Source organism: Lontra canadensis, unplaced genomic scaffold (assembly GCF_010015895.1).
Source record: "Lontra canadensis isolate GAN:19392208 unplaced genomic scaffold, GSC_riverotter_1.0 scaffold82, whole genome shotgun sequence".
Taxonomy (NCBI): domain Eukaryota; kingdom Metazoa; phylum Chordata; class Mammalia; order Carnivora; family Mustelidae; genus Lontra; species Lontra canadensis.
The window spans coordinates 4,260,826-4,281,101 of NW_022631076.1; the positions used below are offsets into that span (position 1 = coordinate 4,260,826).

The following is a 20,276-nucleotide window of genomic DNA, read 5'->3' on the forward strand; positions in this document are numbered from 1 at the left end:
TCTGCTTTACATAGGTAGGAACGTTCTTGTTACTCATCAAAATCTAAGTGGCAATAGACTGTAGTTTAGAAATAATTGTCAATTTGAAAGTTAACGGTCAGCATCCAACGTAAGTATCCAGCAAGATCTCACAACAGTAGCATGGGAAGTTCTTGGTGAAAGATGGTATATGAAAGGCGGATGGGTGAGGTAGGTGGAGGGGTTTAAGAGTAACCTCAGTTTGATGAGCACTGAGTCATTTATGGAATTGTTGAATCACTATATTGTACACCTGCAACTAGTAGAACACTGTATGTGAACTATACTAGAATTATTTTTTTAAATGGTGTAGTAACATAAATTTTTTAAAATGACTCTTACACAGTAAGTTATCAAAAACTAATTCAAAGGTAATTTTCTTTTAGGATAGATGTATCATTAACACTAATTGAGTAGTTAGAGATCGATCTAATTTAATATATCTCCATCTTCCAATGATACTGCTCAGACATGTAGGAGACCATCTATTCTAACGGTGCCATTTACAACTGAGGAAATCAAGGCCCCAAGAGAAGTGACACAACCAACTTCATAATCGTGGTCAGACCCTCCCTGCTGTCTCTCACGCTAGGAGCCACTTATTTGTGCCAGCTCGGGATGGAGGACAGACAGTCCAGTAAAGAGCCCTTACAACTCCTTCAGAAAACAGAGAGAAGCAAATAAATCAAATCCCAGAGTCGGAAAGGGATAGAAAGATATCCCGGGAACGCTTATCCCTGGGCCTCACAACAGACTAATTAAATTTGGGAGTGCTGTACTCTGCTTGGATGACTTATGTGTACCAAACTCTGAGAACCACTAGTTCAGGAAATGTTTTAAAGAGAATTCTCTGAAACATTTAGGAAGAAATATTTTGTGTGTGAAAAATGACCCAAAATGTTCAAACTATGTGGTTAATCTGTATTTATTCATTCAACATATGCCAGGCATTATGCTAGATGTTAATGAACAATCTCTCAGCCCTCTTGAAGCCATACCAGTGTGTGTGTGTGTGTGTGGTTTAACCCTTTCCAAAGACTTCTCATAAATGTATTCACCATTTTTAGCTTAACAATTCTAATTTGAATCAACTAAAACAGTATCATCATTTTAGATTCTAAAATATACTAGCAATGAGGTGCTCCTTGGTGGCTCAGTTATTAAGTGTCTGCCTTTGGCTCAGGTCATGATCTCAAGGTCCTGGGATGGAGTCACCCATTGGGCACCCTGCTCAGCAGGAAGCCTGTTTCTCCCTCTCCCACTCCCCCTGCTTGTGTTCCCTCCCTCATTGTGTGTCACTCTGTCAAATAAATAAATAAAATCTTTAAAAAATAAAAATAAAAACTAATTTTTTAAAAACTAAAAAATAAATAAAATATACTGGCTATGAAAACATTATGGAAAACAAGAAAAACGGGGGAAGTGATTTGTCCCAATGAGCAGTTAAACATGATGCCTGCCAAAAAATGACTCTCAGGCCTCTAGGCTATAAAAACCTATGTGAATGAAATGTGAATGAATGTGAATGAAATGTTTCAATAGCATTGAACTTTGATGATAATGTCAGCAAACACGTGATAGTATACTGGAAATGACTATAAAATTAGGCTTTTTTTCCAGACTGGCTACATGTTTGACACACTGCTAGTTATCCCTAATTACCATTATCTTTTTCATGTTCCTAGTAAGTAAACCTCAAAATTTTTAGCTGGGCACATGCCTACCAACGATAAAGGCTACCTTACCCAACTACCCATGTAGCAAGGTGTGACCTTAAGACTAAATTCTGGCCCAAGGCACAAAAGCAGAAGAGAGGAGTGCAACTTCTGGGTTGTGTCCTTAAGAGCAAGGGGTATGCCTTTTTTTCCCCCTTTCCCTTCCCTTTTGTCTGAATGCAGATCAGTGAGCGAACATCCCAGACACAGAGATTAGGGTGATACTCTGTGTACAGCAGAGCAGCTAGTTGAAACAAACTCTGCACCCTTAAATCCCTAATAATGGAGAGCTGTAGCACCCTAGACTTCTATCACAGTTGAATTATGTCATTAGTAATATTCTATCTGATGATGATATGGAGACAATACCTCAATTTGGCCCTGGAGCACCATAACCACAGAGTTGATAAAATTTCACAAGTTCATTTGCATCTACAATTTATTTTGATAGTCTACAGAGGAGTAAGTAATTTCTGATATTTGTGTAATAACTGGAATGTTCCACTTTCAGAATGCCTAATTAATTAAAGAGTTGTGAGACCTAATTTCCAAATACCAAAAACATATGCTATTGTGAAACCCATACGATCTCTACTTTGTCAGAGACACTTGTTATGCAGGAATTACTCAAGAAGACAGAGCAGGACACACTTGGTTTAATATGCCAGGAGTGTATGGGTAAATCCAGGATTGTCACTCTGCCCAACACCCCGGGTGCTTTTGCATCTTAGGTTATATATACAAATGGTGACTCTTAACAGCTGTGTTTCAAATCATCTTCATGGTCACACATTCTATCCCTGGGTATACTTCACAGTGAAGGATAGTCCCTGTAAAGACTCCTCAACTTCTGGTGGGTTTTCAGCCCCAAGAATTTGGAAAACTTTGTCAGTTAATCAAGTAATACAAAGCATACAAGAAGTGCTTTGTATTTGTTCACTCTTTAGCCAAAAGAACGCGGTGGTTTCTTTCAAATTCATCTATTAATACTATACCAAATAGCTTTACTCTCATCCACCATACGACTCAACTTAAATTTCACTATGGTGTGAGGTCAATTAAAACACTTTTGGCCCACTGATTGGCTAAGTCCAGTCCATTCTCTGATTTTCGGCAATTTTTAGGCAAAAGGATAATTTTCGTTCATATTTATTATTTGATTGACACAGTAACTAACAAACCAGACAGGAGGTTTAAAAATAGAGTGTAGTCAGTAATATTATATTTAATAATTATAGCAACTAACAAACTAGACAAGAAATTTAAAAATATAGTGCAGTTAGTTGAATTATTTATTCAACTAATTTAAATGTATGAAAAAAATCGTTATAAAAATGTACCAAAGGTCCAAAGAAATTTTCAAAAACCCTTTCATATTAGTATTTGGTCTATCAGTGCTTTGTATAAAATCATTAAATACAGAAGTTTTAAAAAAGGAAAGTCTTACGTATTCTCTTATAGGATTATAAACATAAGGGTGGTTCTTCTTTTTAACTCAATTCAATATCCAATATATATGACAGATGTCATGTCAACAAATTAAAATTAATGAAGGGTTATTTAGGTAACATCTTAGAACAAAAATATTATTATTACTACTCAAAATAGAAACAAGCAACAGGGGGCACCTGGGTGGCCTAGTCCAGAGTGTCGGCCTTAAGCTCAGATCATGATCCCAGAGTCCTGGGATCAAGCCAGCGATGGGCTCCCTGCCCAGTGGAGAGACTGCTTCTTCCTCTCCCTCTGCCCCTCCCTCCCACTCCATGTTTTCTCTCGCTTTCATTCTATTTCAAATAAGTAACTAAAATCTTTCTTAAAAAAGACACAACTGTCTGATCTGTATCAGTGATTTTTTTCTAATCCACATTATACTAGATTCCATTCTAAGTCTACTTAAAAACGTCAAATGTGTTTTTATTGGTAGAATATTTGGGAGCTTTATTCATTCTGCAAATGTTTATTGAGAATGTACTACTACAAAACATTTTTCTGGGCAATGGGGATTTATACAACAATAAATGAAACAGACAAGCACTTGTCCTATTAGAGTTCACATTCTAGTCTTATCACAGTTTGTCATACATGCAACATTTGACTTATTATAAATTTCAAAGTTGGTTGAGATAATAGTTGTGTTTCATTGTGACTACTACTCTACTTTTATAAATGTATGTAATCACGTTTGAGTTAAAAGGACCCTAGACATTTAGGACAAACTCCAACGAATGAAAGTGAAATCTTACTCCAGCCTCTGTGTGCCATTTGCAGTGATCAGGAATTCATCCATTTTCCAGGGTTCAATACTCCTTTCTGGGTTGACTCACCTGCTACATCATTCTTCTCTATGTTGAGTCATAGTCTTCCTCTCAATAGCTTCAACTTGCTTACCCTGGTTCTGCTCTCTAAAGAGATAAATGAGGTACATCAAATTCTTCTCCTAAATAAGACTTAATTATTTTGCCACCTCACCATGTCCCTTCTTCTTTTTTTTTTTTTTAATCTACTTCTTAAAAGGCAAAAGTTACTCTCGGATTATTTTTAATGTGTTAAAGGTTTACAAAAAAGCACCATAGCACCATCTGTTGTTGCAAAATGTCACTGCAACTTCCTAAACAGGTCTTCAACACCTGCATCCGTGATCTGGAGCCAAATGGCATATGATTTCTCGCTTAGGATGTGTAATGGGCATATGGACGTTCAATGTAAAATTCTTCAATCTCTTTGTGTACTTGAAATATTTATAGTTTAAAAAACAGCATGGCTAGGACATAACAGGTGTTATATAAATGAGCACACAATAAAGCTTGAAGGGTAAGCAGGGGCTAAACTTACTTGAGGTCTCATGGGTTATGCTAAGTTTCAGTTATTTTCTTCTCTGCAAGTACCATCAACATTGATTTAAGCCTGTCAATTTCCAAGAATTCTAAATAACAGAATCCAAATTTGTAAGTTTATTACAATCTGCATTGCTATTTTCTTTTTACGAATGTTCTCCAGCATTTCAGCAGATAGCAGACACAAGTAAATGTTTACTCCAAGTAGTTTATTGGGTGCCTTTACAAGATTACTTCAAAAAGGAGTAGAAAACAAATTTTTAATTGAAAATAGTAATAACATCTTTATAAATGTTACTTAAATATCAAAATGATTTGAAGAGAAAATGAAATGAAAATAATTTTATGCAATCTAAAATGTGGTGATACACAAATGTATTTAATATACCTTTGCCATATAGATGTCCTTTCTCTATTACATATGGAATTTGTGTATTGAGGACTAAAAGTTTGCAATAATAAAAGACTGTATTCACACTTGGTAACTTTTTATTTAATCATAGCAGGTTTCCAACATGAATTTTCTTGAAAAGTGTACTAAGAACTCAATAAAATAGAGACTCTCTACATTAAATGGCCAGATCTAATAAATGGTAATATTAAATCTAAATTTTGTTTTAGGGGTAAAATTCATGATCGTTATGATAGTTGAACAAGTCATTAAGTAAATCTGGTTTGAGAAATGCTTATTTTGGCAGTGTTATACATTGGTGGCTATTGGCCATGGAATCACTCATGTCACTAATAATAGATATAGGTTCTGAGGCTGGAGGGATGATAGTGGATGTTAGGATTTAATTTGCAGGCACCTAACTACAGTTGCAATGGAAGAGGTCATTATGAATTGTTTTTGTCAAGCGGGAGTGATGGTGTGACTTACTGATTTCCTACCAACACAGGCAGCACTGGTTTGGAGGAGTAAGTAATGGATGGCTTTGAATCACATGTCCACAGAAATTATAGTGCTTATAGATTCAGGTGATGGGGCACTGAAGGGTTCAGTGAAGTTGTCTGTTGTATTAGTACATACAGTAGGAAGGGAGACTGTAGAAATGGTGGTGCACAGAGATGGTATTGGACTGTAGGACGGACTGTTGCAGGGCTCTCTATCAGGAAATTTCATTAGAAGCTGTGGTACTGGCATGTTTTATGAATGTAATGCTATTATTGTGGCTAAGGACTTATTTGAAAGGGTGGGGGATGGGCTAACCGTATCGTGAAAGTAGATGACTTAAAATTCATGGTTGCACTTTCCATTAACAGGTAATATCAATTATAGAGATTATACATTCAACTAAAGTCAAGTCATTATGGTGTGACTGGAAAGTCTGTTGAGTTGCTAGCATGTGTTTTATGATATTTATACTTGGTGGCAGTGGAGCTGAAGATGATGTTTTAGTTGAGTCAGAAAACAGACTAGATTCAGTCACTGAAGCAGAGGTAGCTATGGCAAATAATGCAAATTCAATTGAGGAGCAGAGAGTAGTGTCTAGAGATCCTGTTAAACTGATGGTGATTATAGGTTTATTTGAAATGGGAGCAAGTCAGATATGACTAAGTTTTTAGATGATTTATGTAGTTGTACCTTCAGCAATGGTGGGAGGGATTGCCAATATAGATTAGAAAGAGCTGAACTGGTATTGCAATCTAACAGAATATTCAGCAAAAGTGAGAGCAGTCACAGATTCAGTTACTAAGACCCTGGTAGAAATGACTGTGGGTGCAACAGAAATGATAACAGCAAGTGTGGTAATGCAATCAGCTGAAAGACGATGCTTGGAATTCCGGGGGTAGGTTCAGATGAATAAAAGGTGCTCACAGTTGTGCTGGTGGTATAAGATGAAGTGGTGACTGCTGTGGTGGTTAAAGCTTCAGTAAGAGCAATAGTGATGGCCACTGTGGTTCTAGCCTCAGTGGCAGTACTGGCAGTCATTGTGGCAGTAGGTTCAGTGACAGTAGTGGCTGTTGCGGTGGTGTGTTCAGCGGAAGCAGCAGTACTGGCTGTGGTGGTTGCAGCCTCCATGGTAGTACTCCTCATCATCGTAGTAGCAGTTCAGTTGAAGTGGTGGCAATTCCAGTGGCTGTAGGTTCAGGAGACTGGTATAAATTGTAATGGTGAGTGTAGTGGTTATAGGTTCATTGGAACCTGTTGTAATTACACCAGTGGTCATGCTGGCAGGTGCCACAGTAGTTGGTTAAGATGAAATGGTGGCTGCTATGGTTGTTCTAGGTTCAGGAGAAGTAGCAGTGGTGGCTGTGGTGGCTGCAGCTTCAGTGGTAGTACTGGCAGTTGTTGTGTTAGTTAAGATGAAGTGGTAGTTCTGGTGGTTATAGGTCTCATAGAAGCACTAGTGGTGGCCATGGTTATTGTAGGTTCAGGAGAGATTGTTGTGGTGGCCATGGTGGTTGTAGCCTCAAGGGCAGCACTAGCAGTAGTTCTGGTTGTCTGTTCGGATGCTGTGGTGGTAGCTGCTGTGGGAGTTCCAGGTTCAGTAGAGACAATGTTTGTGTCTGTGGTGGTTGCTGGTTCATCAGAAGTCATAATGATGGCCGTGGTGGTTACAGGTTCAGTAGAAGTTTAAGTGGTGGCCATGATGGTCATAGCCTCAGCAGCGGTAGTGCTGGCAGTGGTTGTGGTAGTAGGTTCAGATGATGTAATGACTGGAGTGGTGGTTGTAGATTTCGTAGAGGCAGTATTGGTGGCTATGGTAGTTGCAGGGTCATTAGAAGTTGTAGTGGTGGTGTGGTAGTTGTATATTCGGTAGAAGTTATAGTGGTGTTTGGTTCAAAGAAGATATACTGGTGTCTGCAGTGGTTGTAGCCTCAGTGGTAGTGCTGGCAGTTACTGCAGTAGTCTATTCAGATGCTACGCTGGCTATTGCTATGGTGGTAAGTTTGGTGGAACCAATAGTGGCAGCTATGGTGGATGTAGGTTCATTAGAGGTTGTACTGGTGGCCATGGTGATTGTAGGCTCGGTAGAAGTTACAGTGGCCCTGCTGGTTGTGGTCTCAGCAGTAGACATAGTGGTGGCTAAAGTGGTTGTAGGTTTATTAGAGGTTGTAGTGGTGGCTCTGGTGATTGTAAGTTCGGCAGAAGTTATAGTAGTGGCCATGGTGGTAGTAGGTTCAGTAGAAGTTGTAGTGGTGACTATGGTATTGTACATTCAGCAGAGGTTGTAGTAGTGGTCATGGTTGTATTAGATTCAGTAGAGGTTGGAATGGTGGCCATGGTGGTTATAGGTTCAGTAGAAGTTACAGCGGTGTCCATGGTGGTTGTAGTCTCAGTGGTAGTGCTGGCAGTTATTGTGGTGGTTGGTTCAGATGCTGTGGTGACTGTTGTTGTGGTGACAAATTCAGTAGAGATAATAGTAGTGGCTGTGGTGGTTGTAGGTTCAATAGAAGTTGTAGTGGTGGCCCTGGTGGTTATAGGTTTGGTAGACATTGTAATGGTGTCCATGGTGCTTATAGCCTCATTGGTACTGCTGGGAGTTATTATGGTTGTCAGTCCAGATGCTCAGGTAGCTACTGTGGTAGCTGTAGGTTCAATAGAGACAACAGTGGTGGCCGTAGTGGTTGTAGGTTTGGTAGCAGTTGTAGTCATGGCTGTGGTGGTTATAGATTCAGTAGAGGTTGTAGTGGTGGTTGTGGTGGTTGTAGGTACAGTAGAAGTTGTGGTGGTCATGGTGCTTGTAGTTTCAGTAGAAGGGGTAGTAGTGTCTGTGGCAGTTGTAGCCTCAGTGGCACTGCTGGCAGGTATTGCAGTGGTCAGTTCAGATGCTGAGGTAGCTGCCAGGGTAGCTGTAGGTTCCGTAGAGACAACAGTGGTGGCCATAGTGGTGGTAGGTTTGGTAGCAGTTGTAGTCATGGCTGTAGTGGTTGTAGGTTCAGTAGACCTCACAGTGATATCTTTGGTGCTTGTAGCCTCAGTGGTAGTGCTGGAAGTTATTGTGGTAGTCGGTTCAGATGAAGTGGTGGCTGTAGTGGTTGTTGTCGGTTCAGTTGAGGTGGTATTGGTGGCCATGGAGGTTGTAGGTTCAGCAGAGTTTGGAATGGTGGCCATGGTGGCTATAGATTTGGTAGAGGTGATAGCGGTGGGCCTGGGGGTTGCAAGTTTGGAAGACATTGTAGTGGTATCTGTGGTGGTTGCAGACTCAGGGGTCATGCCAGCAACTGTTGTGAGAGTTGGTACTGATGATGTGATGACAGCTGTGGTGGATATAGGTTCAGTAGTGGTGGCTGTGGTGGTTGTAGGTTTAGTAGAAGCTGTGTTAGCTGTGGTGGTTGTAGTTTCAGTAAAAGTTGTAGAAGTAGCCTTGGAGGTTGTAGGTTCTGCAAAAGTCATGGTGGTGGCCATGGTAGTTGTAGGATTGGTAGATGTTGTAATGGCAGCTGCAGTTGTACTAACCTTAGTGTTAGTGCTGGAAGTTTTTGTGGTAGTGAGTTCAGATGATATGGTGGCTGCTGTGGTAGCTGTCAACTTAATAGAGAGAGTACTGGTGGCTATGATGGTTGTGGGTTCTGTAGAGGCAGCAATGGTGCCCAAGGTAGTTATAGCTTCAGTGGCTGTGCTGGCAATCTTTGTGGTAGGGAGTTCAAGTGAATTGGTGACTGTAGCTGTGGTTGTAGGTTCAGTAGAAGCAGTACTAGTGGCTCTTGTGGTTTTCTCCTTAGTGGAATTGCTGGGAGTCACTGTGGTATTTGGTTTCGTTGAAGTGTTTGCTCCTGCCATTGTTTTATGTTCCATAGAAGTGGTAGAAGTTGTAGTGATAGCATTAGTTGGTTCTGTTGAAGTGCTAGCAGTGGTCATAGTGATGGTAGTTGAATCAGATGTTGTGGTTGAATCCATTACAGTAATAGGTACTATAGTTTCACAACTAGTAGATGAGCTCGTCCCATCGTTTTGAGGGAGCTGAATAATGGATGCATTATTATTTTTCCTATTATACACCAGACATTCTATGAGTACTCCGATGGTTGTTGTCAGTGCACAGGCTAAGAGACAAGCCAGGAAGATTCCCCAAAGAGACCAGTCACTGAAGAAATTCCATGTTACCTGGAAAGGACTTACATAAGATTACTACAAATGAAACCAAATGTTTCTAGCAAAACTAATGCCTTCAATAATCCTTTTTATATATAAATCACTTCATTTAAAGGATGTATAACATAAGAAACTATCTTAATAGTATCAGTAAGAAATAGTGACTTAAATTTCAGTTTTTATTTAGGAAAGACTTTGTCCTTATACTGTATTTAATATAGGAACAAAGAAACTTTCTCTGTCCTTATACTGTATTTAATATAGGAACAAAGAAACAAACCTTTCCTGCTTTCTTTTCATATGGCTGCATTTCAAACTAAGAAAAATATTAAATGTCTTCTTGGAAATTCCTTATTCTTTCCACTGTCAAAAGAACTATCTATACATATGTGGATGCCTGCTGTAGACTGATTTCAGGGACTCCAAAGATCTGATTAAATTTTCTTCCACTTTGGGTCTTTCATAAATTTGTCTGCATTGGAGCCTTCTACTTTAACAGCATTAATTAAAGCCTTATCAAATTTTCTGGCTAACTTTTCATACCAGTTAGTATTTAGCAGCATGAAATTCAGGGCTAAAAATATTTACAAAATCCATTTTCTGCTACCACCAGCTATTTTCACTTGATAAGATGTTTCTGCATTCCTAGTCTTTCATCTATAAAAATTTATATAATAAGAATAAGGAATTAGTATCAGTAAATTTACTTTCGTAAATTCTGAAGTATCATGCATACATGATTTGTTATTGTAGAGGAAATACTGCATAGTATTAAAACATGTAAGTCTTGAGATCAGAGAGCCTTGAATTTAAATCCCACACCTCTAATATCCTGAGCAAGCTTCTTAATTTGTCTAATTATCAGCTTGACTTATATCAAAATTGATGATAATAATATCTACTTCAATGTGTTGTTGAGAAAATTTGAATAAGAAATATCCTCTATAATAAAAAATAACCTCAAAATATCTTTTGCAGAAGGCAATACACTGTACTAATTACAAGCATAGGTACTGGAGTCTAACAGATTCAGGTTTAAATTTTAACTCTACCTTTCACTGGATAGATGGTGGCATTTGGAAATTAGCATTATGCAAAGCCTTGACGCTCTCACATGGATAACATCATCTATTTCATAGGGTTGTTATAAATGGTAAATAATGAAACTGTATGGGTAACATTTTCCTAGCACTTACTAAGTATGCAAAGAAACATTTGGTTTCTCTAATTAGCTCATTATTATCCCTAATCCCTTGACTGAAAAAAGATCACTAAAGGAAACACAGAGTAGAAGTCTTTACAACATGCAGAGTAGCTCTTAAATGTCCCAAAATATGAGACTCTGTTTCAGACAATAAACCCCAGTTTGGGTGTTGTAAGTGATGCTCACAGGCAATCAGGAGCAGTGCAAAGGCACTGAGTACCAAGGCTGAGGGAATTCAGGGCACCAAATAAGAGAGTGCAAAGATAAACGGTATCTCTTGCCTCATGTTCTCTAGGCCTTAGAAAGAAGTCAAAGGTGAAGGAGAGGAAGGCCTATACTCATTTCTTAGATTGAAAAGGCAATTACCATTATCTTTTGTTTAAATCTTCAAAAAGAGGAGTAAGATTAATAGAAACTAATCTAAAACAGACTTCAGACCTGTGTTCCAGGAGCTATTATTGCCACTAACTAGGTATGTTACAAACATTAAAAACTTCCTGGACCACTGGTTGCCCATCGATAACTAAGTAAATGTATCTAAAGTAACTTTCAGCTTCTGGAATCATCAGAGACACATTCTCTAAATAATTCTTATATATAAAAAGCATTCTTCCACAATGTCTTTTGACATAAGGAGTTTATCTTCTCATAATTTACCACAGTTTCTTCAAACTGTCTCTACAGTAGGATTAATCTAATTAATTAATTAATTGATCAGGGTGTAGTCCAGAGCAAGAAGCACTGAACCAAACTGACAAGCATCATCAGCCATCATCAAAACTAAGTTTTGCCTTATGAGAAAAGATCAGACCTCAATATGAAAAAAAGAATAACAAACAGAATCAGGAATATAGGAAATCCGCTTTGGGAAACAAACCAGAAGTGGTGCTAACTGGTTTCTGAGTCAAGGTTGAAAACACATGCGGTCAAAACCAGAAGGCTAAGAGAAGGCCCGCAGTTAGGCTCAGAGGCAGGAAGGGAAGGAAGAGTGAGACCCACAGACTAGGTCCTCAGAGCCTTAACACATGACTTCATCTTCCACGGAGCAAGGGTTAAAATGTCTCACTGTCAGTGCAGTTGTTGACATCATCTACTCAGCCTTCCAAATAAGGGAGCCCATAACTTTGCTTTATTTCCTTCCTTTGAGTCTCATATATTTTCTTTAAACTCTGTATATATTCTTTTATTCCATCAAGATCATTAGCTCTTTAAATGAAGACCTCCATAAATCCATCTCTTTTGCATTCCCTCTCAGTGACTTTACATGTTCAAAGAATGTTGTAGATTTCCAGAAGAATGGTGATAATATTAATGATTGGATGCTTTTCCTCCAAAATATTATTAGATCAAGAGTATTTCCATGTTGATTACATCATAACCTGGAGAAACAGTGTTGCCCCAAACATTACCTGACAACGTTGGAATTCTCTGTTTGGAGATTCTGAGTGTCCAAGGGTCCCTGTGTTCGTGCAGACACCAGTTAAATCAGTACCAACATCGCCAGTTACATCAGCTGATGTTGGAAACTGACATGACGAACTGTGAGCTTCATGGTTTCTTGGGTTGAATGACTGTGCATAGAAAAGAATGGAGAAAAAAAAGAAGCTATTGTATTTGATGCCTAAGGCAAAATACTCTGACAAATATAAATCAGACTGTTGAATATTATGACATATTTGACCAAATAAGATCATTTGAAACCTGATTAAAGAACAAAAGAATATATTCATTATATTATTCTCAAAACATGGAAATCTAGTTATGTCATCCTAAGTTATATTTAATTATTTTACAAAATTATTGAAGCAAAATCCAGGAACAGGCATTATCTTTTATTCTCATCATATTTAATACATTTGTTAAATATCATTACATTGCAAGTTAGTATAGGGAGATCATATTTTTAAAAGTCCCACTATTAAAATTCTAGAGACCTTACGGCTTCTTTTTTTTTTAAGTTATGTTATAAGATGTGGTCCATATACACAATGGAATATTACTCAGCCATCAGAAAAGATGAATACCCAACTTTTGCATCAACATGGATGGGACCTGGGACCGGAGGATATTATGCTGAGTGAAATAAGCTGAGCAGAGAAAGTCAATTATCATACGGTTTCACTTATTTGTGGAACATAATGAATAGCATGGAGGACATTAGGAGAAGGAAGGGAAAAATGAAGGGGGACAAATTGGAGTGGTGATAGAGAACTTAAGGCTTATTAAAACAACTCTTTTGAGAAAACCAGTATCTACAAAGGTGAAGTGAGACTCTGGATTTAGTAAACTGCAAAAAGCCACTTCTTCCACTGCAATTAAACAACAAAACAAAACAAAGGGAGAGCTTTGAAAAAACTGAAATTAGATTATCTAAAATTAAAAAATAGATAAAAAATAAAATAAAATTTTAAAAAGGAAGGAGCTTTTCCAAAGTGATCTAACATCATAGACCATCTTCTTGTCTGGGGGCATTTGTGGATTCTGAGTATGAGCCTGAGGTTCTGACTACCAAAAGAGGTCAACATAATTTTTGGTATTCATGTGAGGCTGACATAACGTATTTGAAAATAAAGGAGCCCCAAAGCAAGGCGTTTTTAATGTTCTGGGATAGCTCCAGAGGCTAGGGGCCTGGGACAGAAAGGCAGAATAAAATCTATAGCAGTATCATAGTGAACAAAAGAGAAAATCATTCTAGAAGAAGGAGACTTAACTATAAACACAAGACTGGTTTCCCCCCTTAGGACAGTTGTCAGATATTGAGGCTTTCTGGCATAGAAACCTAAAGGATTGACCGTGAATCCTTTGAAGGTCAGTCTCTCAAAAATGTAGGTACAAATATTCTCTAAACAAAATAGTAGTAAATTAAATCCAAAAATATATAAAAATATAAAAATTTCACAGCCACTTACGATAAAATTTCTCAGCAAACTAGTAATAGACGGATCCTCCATAATCTGATAAAGAATAGCTCCATGAAATTTAAAGCTAATGTTATAATTAATGATGAAATACTTCACGCTTTCCCCCTTAATTTGGGAAAAAATGCATGATACTCACTTTTATCACTTCCATTCAATATTACACTGGAGGTCTTAGTGCATTAGGTTAAGAAAACAACATGTTTTAAAATTTGAAAAAAGGATAATGATATAACTGAGTTTACAGAAAATCTGAAAGAATCTACAAAGAAATATAATGAATTAATGAGGTCACTGGATGCAAGGTAAGAATACAAAAATCAATTGGATTTCTATAAAATAGCAAGAAAACATTTGAAATTGAACTTAATATGCCATTTAAAACAATACAAAAAGCATCTAGAAATAAATCTAAACATAAAAGTACTTAATCTCTACATTAAAACCTCAAATCATTGTTAATAAAAATTAAAGAAGACCAGTATAAAAGAAAAAGCAAGCCATGTCCATGGATTTGAAGAATTTTGGTATTATGATATAAATTTTCATAAATTAAATGCTGATTCAATGATCTCCCACTCAAACCTGCAGAAGTATTTTAATGAAGATCAACAAGCTGATTCTAAAAATTTCTATAGAGATGCAAAGGATCTTGAATAGCAAAGATAACTTGAAGAGCAATGTTTAAGTACTACCAAATTTCAAGATTTATTATAAAGCTAGAGTAATCAAGACAGTGTAGTAGTGGTACAAGAGCAAATAGAACAATGGAACAGATAAGAGTCCTAAGACAGACCTACACATACATAGTCTTTTGATTTACAAAAAAAGCTTCATGTTCAGTAGAGACAAGATGACCTTTACATCTGCATAGCAAAAAATCTCCATATTGAAAAACAATGTTTAACCCTACTTCCTGCCACATATAAAAATGAATTTTAAATGGACCATAAACCTAAATGTAAAACTGAAATGATCAGGCTTCCAGATAAAAACATAGGACCTTTTTAACTGAGTTTCTTGACACTACAAAGACACAGTGAAAGACTCACAAGGCTAGAAGGTCCATGAAGAACATCTTCAGGGGAAGGGAGTACTGATCTAGAATCAAGAGAACAATTTCTCTGCCTTGTAATTTCCTTGTTAGGGCATAGGGACAAAAATATTTTTCCCTCAAGAAAATGTAATTTTCCATTCAAATCTGTACTGATCTCAGCACATTTCCATGGCTGTTCCCAATATCAAGGTCTTTAATTAGGCATGCAGTTACATAAAAGACAACCATAAATGCACAGCACTGAATTGTTTCTTCTAAAAATATGAACAATAGTCAAATAACTATATGATTAAATTCTAAATATTTCACTGAATACAATTCTTTACCAAAAACAGAAATTCATAAAAAAATTAAAGAGACGGGACGCCTGGGTGGCTCAGTTGGTTAAGCCTCTGCCTTCGGCTCGGGTCATGATCCCAGGGTCCTGGGATCGAGTCCCACATCGGGCTCCTTGCTTGGTGGGGAGCCTGCTTCTCTCTCTGCCTCTACCTGCCTACTCTGCCTGCTTGTGTTCTCTCTCTCTCTTTGACAAATAAATAAACAAACAAAATCTTAAAAAAAAAAAAAAATTAAAGAGGCCAATCTGAAGGATTTGCTAGTTTGCTGCCCAGGCCTAGACTTCACTCACAGGATTACCTTCTCACCTTCAAAGATATATAGAAATCTGGGGACCTGGGTGGCTCAGTGGTTTAGCTTTTGCCTTCGGCTCAGGTTAAGATCCCAGGTTACTGGGATAGAGTCCCAGTCCCACATCAGGCTCCCTGCATAATGTGGAGTCTGTCCTCCCTCTCCCTCTGATCCTCCCACCTCCGCCCATGCATGTGCACCCTCTCTATCTCAAATAAATAAATGAAATATTAAAAAAAAGATATGTAGATGTAGAAATCTTTGAGCTATGGCAAATCTACACATTACACTAAAAATCTAGGCAGTTAACACATAATCCATACATACATTTTAAAAAACGTAAGTTGTTGGATGCCTGGGTGGCTCAGTTGGTTAAGTGACTACCTTCGGTTCAGGTCATGATCCCGGAGTCCCAGGGTTGAGTCCCTCACCAGGCTCCCAGCTCCACAGGGAGTCTGCTTCTCCCTCTGACCTTCCTCCCCTCTCATGCTCTCTCTCACTCTCTCTCAAATGGATAAATAAAATCTTTAAAAAAAAAAAAAAAGGAAACACAACTTGTTAAATGCTATCAAATTGAAATTTTATTGGCTTGTGCTTGAATTACAATAACTGTACAGAATTATTTGAACAGGATATTAAATTTTACCCCCCAAATTGCTAATATCTTAGATTAATGAATACTGAACTAAATTTCTCAATTATGTATATATTGATATACAGAAAAAATACAAGTTTTCTAATTGTCTAAGTAGTAAAAAGAATAGCTAAAAACTGGTTTTCATGTAAAACTTTTAGGAATCCCTTTTTAGGAAGAACCATGTTATAATAAATATTAGGATTGTACAAATATTGAAAACAAAATTCTGAGCCACCTGAAATATCACAGAGGTGTCATTAATACTCACCAGCTGGTTTTCAGAATGTTCGATATTCACTATGTATTTCCCATGTTTTCTCTCCATTTTTGAACTGTATCACAAGCTACCAGAAACATTTTTCAGCCTGTCCATTGCCCTTTATACCTGCAATCGTGAGAAATGATTAAGTCGATTAATATTAAATCTACTATGAGACATAAGTACCAGTGTGGATTAGACTAAATAATAAATCATTATTCTTTATGTGGGATCCACCTTAAAGGAAGAAGTGGGGCATTAAGCAATTAAGGGTGCAAGAAAATCAGGCCACCTCTATGATTACATTCTTAATATTACTCCGCCAGACAGCCCACCTAGCCGAAATGGCAACCATACCACCTTTCCTTCTATCTCCTATCACATCTTTCACAGAACTTTCCCTTCTGACTTTACGAAGAGCCCAAGTCAGAACTCTGAAATAAGTGAAGGTATTGCTCCTTTACTTAGAAGACATGAACAGCTTTCCCCCATTATTGGCAACAACCACTGCTCCTCTCCTCAAGTCTTGACCTTCTTGGGTTCCTTCCTACTCAAAAATTTTTCCAATCTATTCTCTGCTTCTGGGGAAAAAAAAATTAATCTAACTTGGTTTATAACCTTAAACCCTAATCGAATACAGATAGTCAATCTGATGAACAAATCTCTGGAAGTATTTCCACAAGGGTCCCTTTTCTTCTCTTCTATGGGAACTATTTGGCATACTTAGCCAGAAGATTACTTCTGATTCTGGTTGTAGTTTAGTAACATGATACATGGGCTTGTGGGGCTCTTCAAACTTCTTCAAATTACATTCAAATGCAAAAGAATTTTTTCTTATTTGTAGAAGTAGCTTTGACAAGATCTAAAACACAATGGGGAAGAGATAAATAACATTTTTAAAGATATTTAATTATTTCAGAGACAGAGAGAGTGCACACGCACGTAAGCGCAACTGGGGAGAGGGGCAGAGAAGAAGCACAAGTGGGGAGAGGGGCAGAAAAGAAGCAGACTCCCCCTTGAGCAGGGAGCCCAATGCAGGACATGATCCCAGCACCCTGGGACCATGACCTGAGCCGAAGGGAGACAACGAACGGAGCCACCCGGAAGCCCTGAGATAAATAATGTCTAATCTCAAAAGAACAGTTATCAATTGGCTCCCAACACGTATATCCAGGGACTCCCAAATAAAAAAGATGTTTGCAAAGAATACTGCTTAAATAACCTAAAATATCTAAAAAAATATCTCTTCAGTAGTAATCCATCCATAGAGAATTTCTTGTAAAAAAAAGCAAGAAAGCACTTTGTTGTTGTTGCTGAAAACGTCTCATGTGGCACTTTTTAATCTAGCCAGATTATCTGTCAGTTGTCAAAGGTAAGAATTACCCAATAATAGAACTACAAGAGGTCAAGAGATCTTGTAGTTCAGCCTTGTCATTTTAAAGTTCAGCCTTGGAAATGTGTGTCCAGACAGGGAAAATGATGAAACTAGTTGTATGGTGGAAACTGGCTTCCTTTCAATCCAATACCCTTTCCATAACTAGTTTGCGAACAGTGACTTCATAAGAAGATGGACAGTCTAGTAGGAAGTCAAGCAAATATTCTTTTGAAAACAAGTAAAACAACAATTTCAAAGACCTGGAGTTGGAAAGGATGCTAGATGGGATGCCTGTTATAAACCCAGAGCCATCTGAGACTTACTAAACCAGACCTTTAGGGACAGGATCTGGAAGTCTGGTTTTTTGGCCAAATGTCAAGTAATCCTTATCAGACAATGTTTGAGAAATATTTTACAAAACAATGATTCCAAGGGTGACTATGAAGTCTCTTCATATCTTTAGGAAGAAAACTGTGTGTGAAGAGACCTCAATTTTCACAAATTAAAAAAGGGATAAGTTTTTAAATTGCTTATTCATTCAACAAACACTACTGAGTCCCTACTACATCCAAGCATTGTGTAAGGTGCTGAGTGTTCAATGGTGAATGAAAGAGTCAAAATTCTTGACCTCATGGATTATAGTAAAACATATATTATATATTAAAACACTTTCTGAAAGTCATTCCTAAAGTTCTCTTATAAAGGCATTCTTTAGCTAAAAGTTTCCATTAGAATCCACAGAAGCAAAGTAGAACAGCTCTGGGGTCTACAGAACATAAAAGGTGTGAAAAATCTAGGGGAAGGTTTTGTTCTAGGGAGGAGGAGAAGAAAGTGCTTCACCCTTCCATGCTGAAACTAAGCCAATGAAACAATGGCTTCTGGCTCTGTCTAAGCAGAGTGATCATATAATTTATCACTCTAAACCAAAATACTTTTGAGAGCAGAAGGAAACAGTATTAATAATTCAATTTAACAGAGACAATACTACCCCATACAAACTAGGACATGTGGTCACTTAGCTGTAAGGAACCCATGTGAATTAGAAAATTCACTAGTACTGGGGCGCCTGGGTGGCTCAGTCAGTTAAGCATCCAATTCTTGGTTTCTGCTCAGGTCATGAACTCAGGGTGGTGAGATCAAGCCCTGTGTTGGGAAACACACTCAGTGAGGAGTCCATGTGTCCCTCTCCCTCTGCCCCTCCCCCTGCTCTATCTGTCTCTCTCAAATAAATAAATAAATAATTTTTTTTTAAAAAAAGGAAAATTCACTAGTACTACTCATGACCACTGGATAAGCCAATGAATTTAAAAATCAGTATCTCAAGTGAACACGTATTTCAGTTGAATAAAACACATATTTTACTTGCGCTTTTAAAAAAGCTGGTATCACATTGTGGTACTAAGATATACATATTGAGACTGTGCACTGGAGTTCCAAAACCACTGAGGAGATAAAGCAGATAAAATTCCACATTGTATGTCATGAAGTCTCTGACAAAACAGTATCAACGTTCTACTCTCTCATTAAGTAACTCTTATAAAAGCCAAAGATTGAACAATAAACTATTGTGTCCTAAATTCTCAGTATAAAATTCAAACTTTCTCTATTTCTAAAGAACACATCTTAGCCTTTTGTTATATCACAGACCAACTGCCAGAGCAGAGTGCACCTGGATGATGACAACGTGCAAATACAGGTAACTCGTATCGGTATGCGGAGCATCTCCTCCTAAAGCTCTCTGAGATCTGTAGGACTTGAAGTCAAAAGGGCTTGGAAGTCTATCTATATGAATTGGGAGTGGTTGACAGTCCTTTAACAACTGGTAAATTTTTTTAGCCAAAAGAACGCAGAACCTGTTAATAGGTCATCTATTAGAAAATGAACCAGACTGGAGTCTTAAAGATTACAATAAAATTAATTTATTGATCAAGTTACCCACTTCAGGTCATTACTATAGTTTATCCTATCGTGCTGAGTGATCAAAATGATAACCAAACAGGTATCATATTTGAAAGACTTCGTTCAGTACAGTATTTAGATCTGCATTTCCTATTAACTTAAACTTGATGAGATAATCATTTAAAATGCACAACAATTGTAGAAGAAGTTTTTAAGTGTCAAGTCAAAATCAACCCAATGCAATGACTATGCCAAAAAAAAAAAAAAAAAAAAAGATCAAAGTGGGAAGGTGAACAAACTAAAATTATCCCCGTATTTGTTCAAGAAGCTACCTCTCCTGCCCATTCCAGGAGAAAACAACAACCTAAAGAAAGTAAGGGGTTATTGTTCCTTCCCATCAAGAGAAGGCCACAGGAGGGCAAGTGAGGTGCAGATGACCAGTAAAGACACAAACATGTCACCCCTTGTAGAAGAATGTCACTTGGGCACACTCTGTGGGCACTACTCCACACCTGGCTGGTTTCTGACTCAGCCACATCTTGTCATTATTACTGACATTTCTTGTGAAGAGCTGCCTCTTCTAGTACATTCCACAACTAATCTTATCTAATCCTCCTAATACCTCCCTGAATTAAATATTACACACCATTTTCCTGGTAAAATACCAAAGCATTTAGTGATACTTTATGAGC

General features: G+C 37.7%; 1 protein-coding gene across 1 annotated transcript; it reads right to left on the reverse strand.

Moving 5' to 3' along the window:
- Positions 1 to 8,081: 8,081 nt before the first annotated feature.
- LOC116882244 (cell wall protein DAN4-like) lies at positions 8,082 to 16,381 on the reverse strand. Its single transcript, XM_032882554.1, has 3 exons — positions 16,320 to 16,381; positions 12,222 to 12,383; positions 8,082 to 9,620 (listed from the first exon to the last, which is right to left on the reverse strand). Exons 1-3 carry the CDS (start codon positions 16,374 to 16,376, stop codon positions 8,082 to 8,084), a joined length of 1,758 nt encoding a protein of 585 aa, XP_032738445.1. The 5' UTR covers positions 16,377 to 16,381.
- Positions 16,382 to 20,276: the final 3,895 nt, after the last annotated feature.

What these genes read in the sequence shown, in the direction of transcription:
- LOC116882244 (XM_032882554.1), bottom strand. Translation starts at nt 16,376, where the DNA reads ATGGAGAGAAAACATGGGAAATACATAGTGAATATCGAACATTCTGAA. An exon ending in AACATTCTGAAAACCAGCTG is followed by an intron (nt 12,384 to 16,319) that starts GTGAGTATTAAT and finishes TTCTATGCACAG; the next exon opens with TCATTCAACCCAAGAAACCA. An exon ending in GAGAATTCCAACGTTGTCAG is followed by an intron (nt 9,621 to 12,221) that starts GTAATGTTTGGG and finishes AGTCCTTTCCAG; the next exon opens with GTAACATGGAATTTCTTCAG.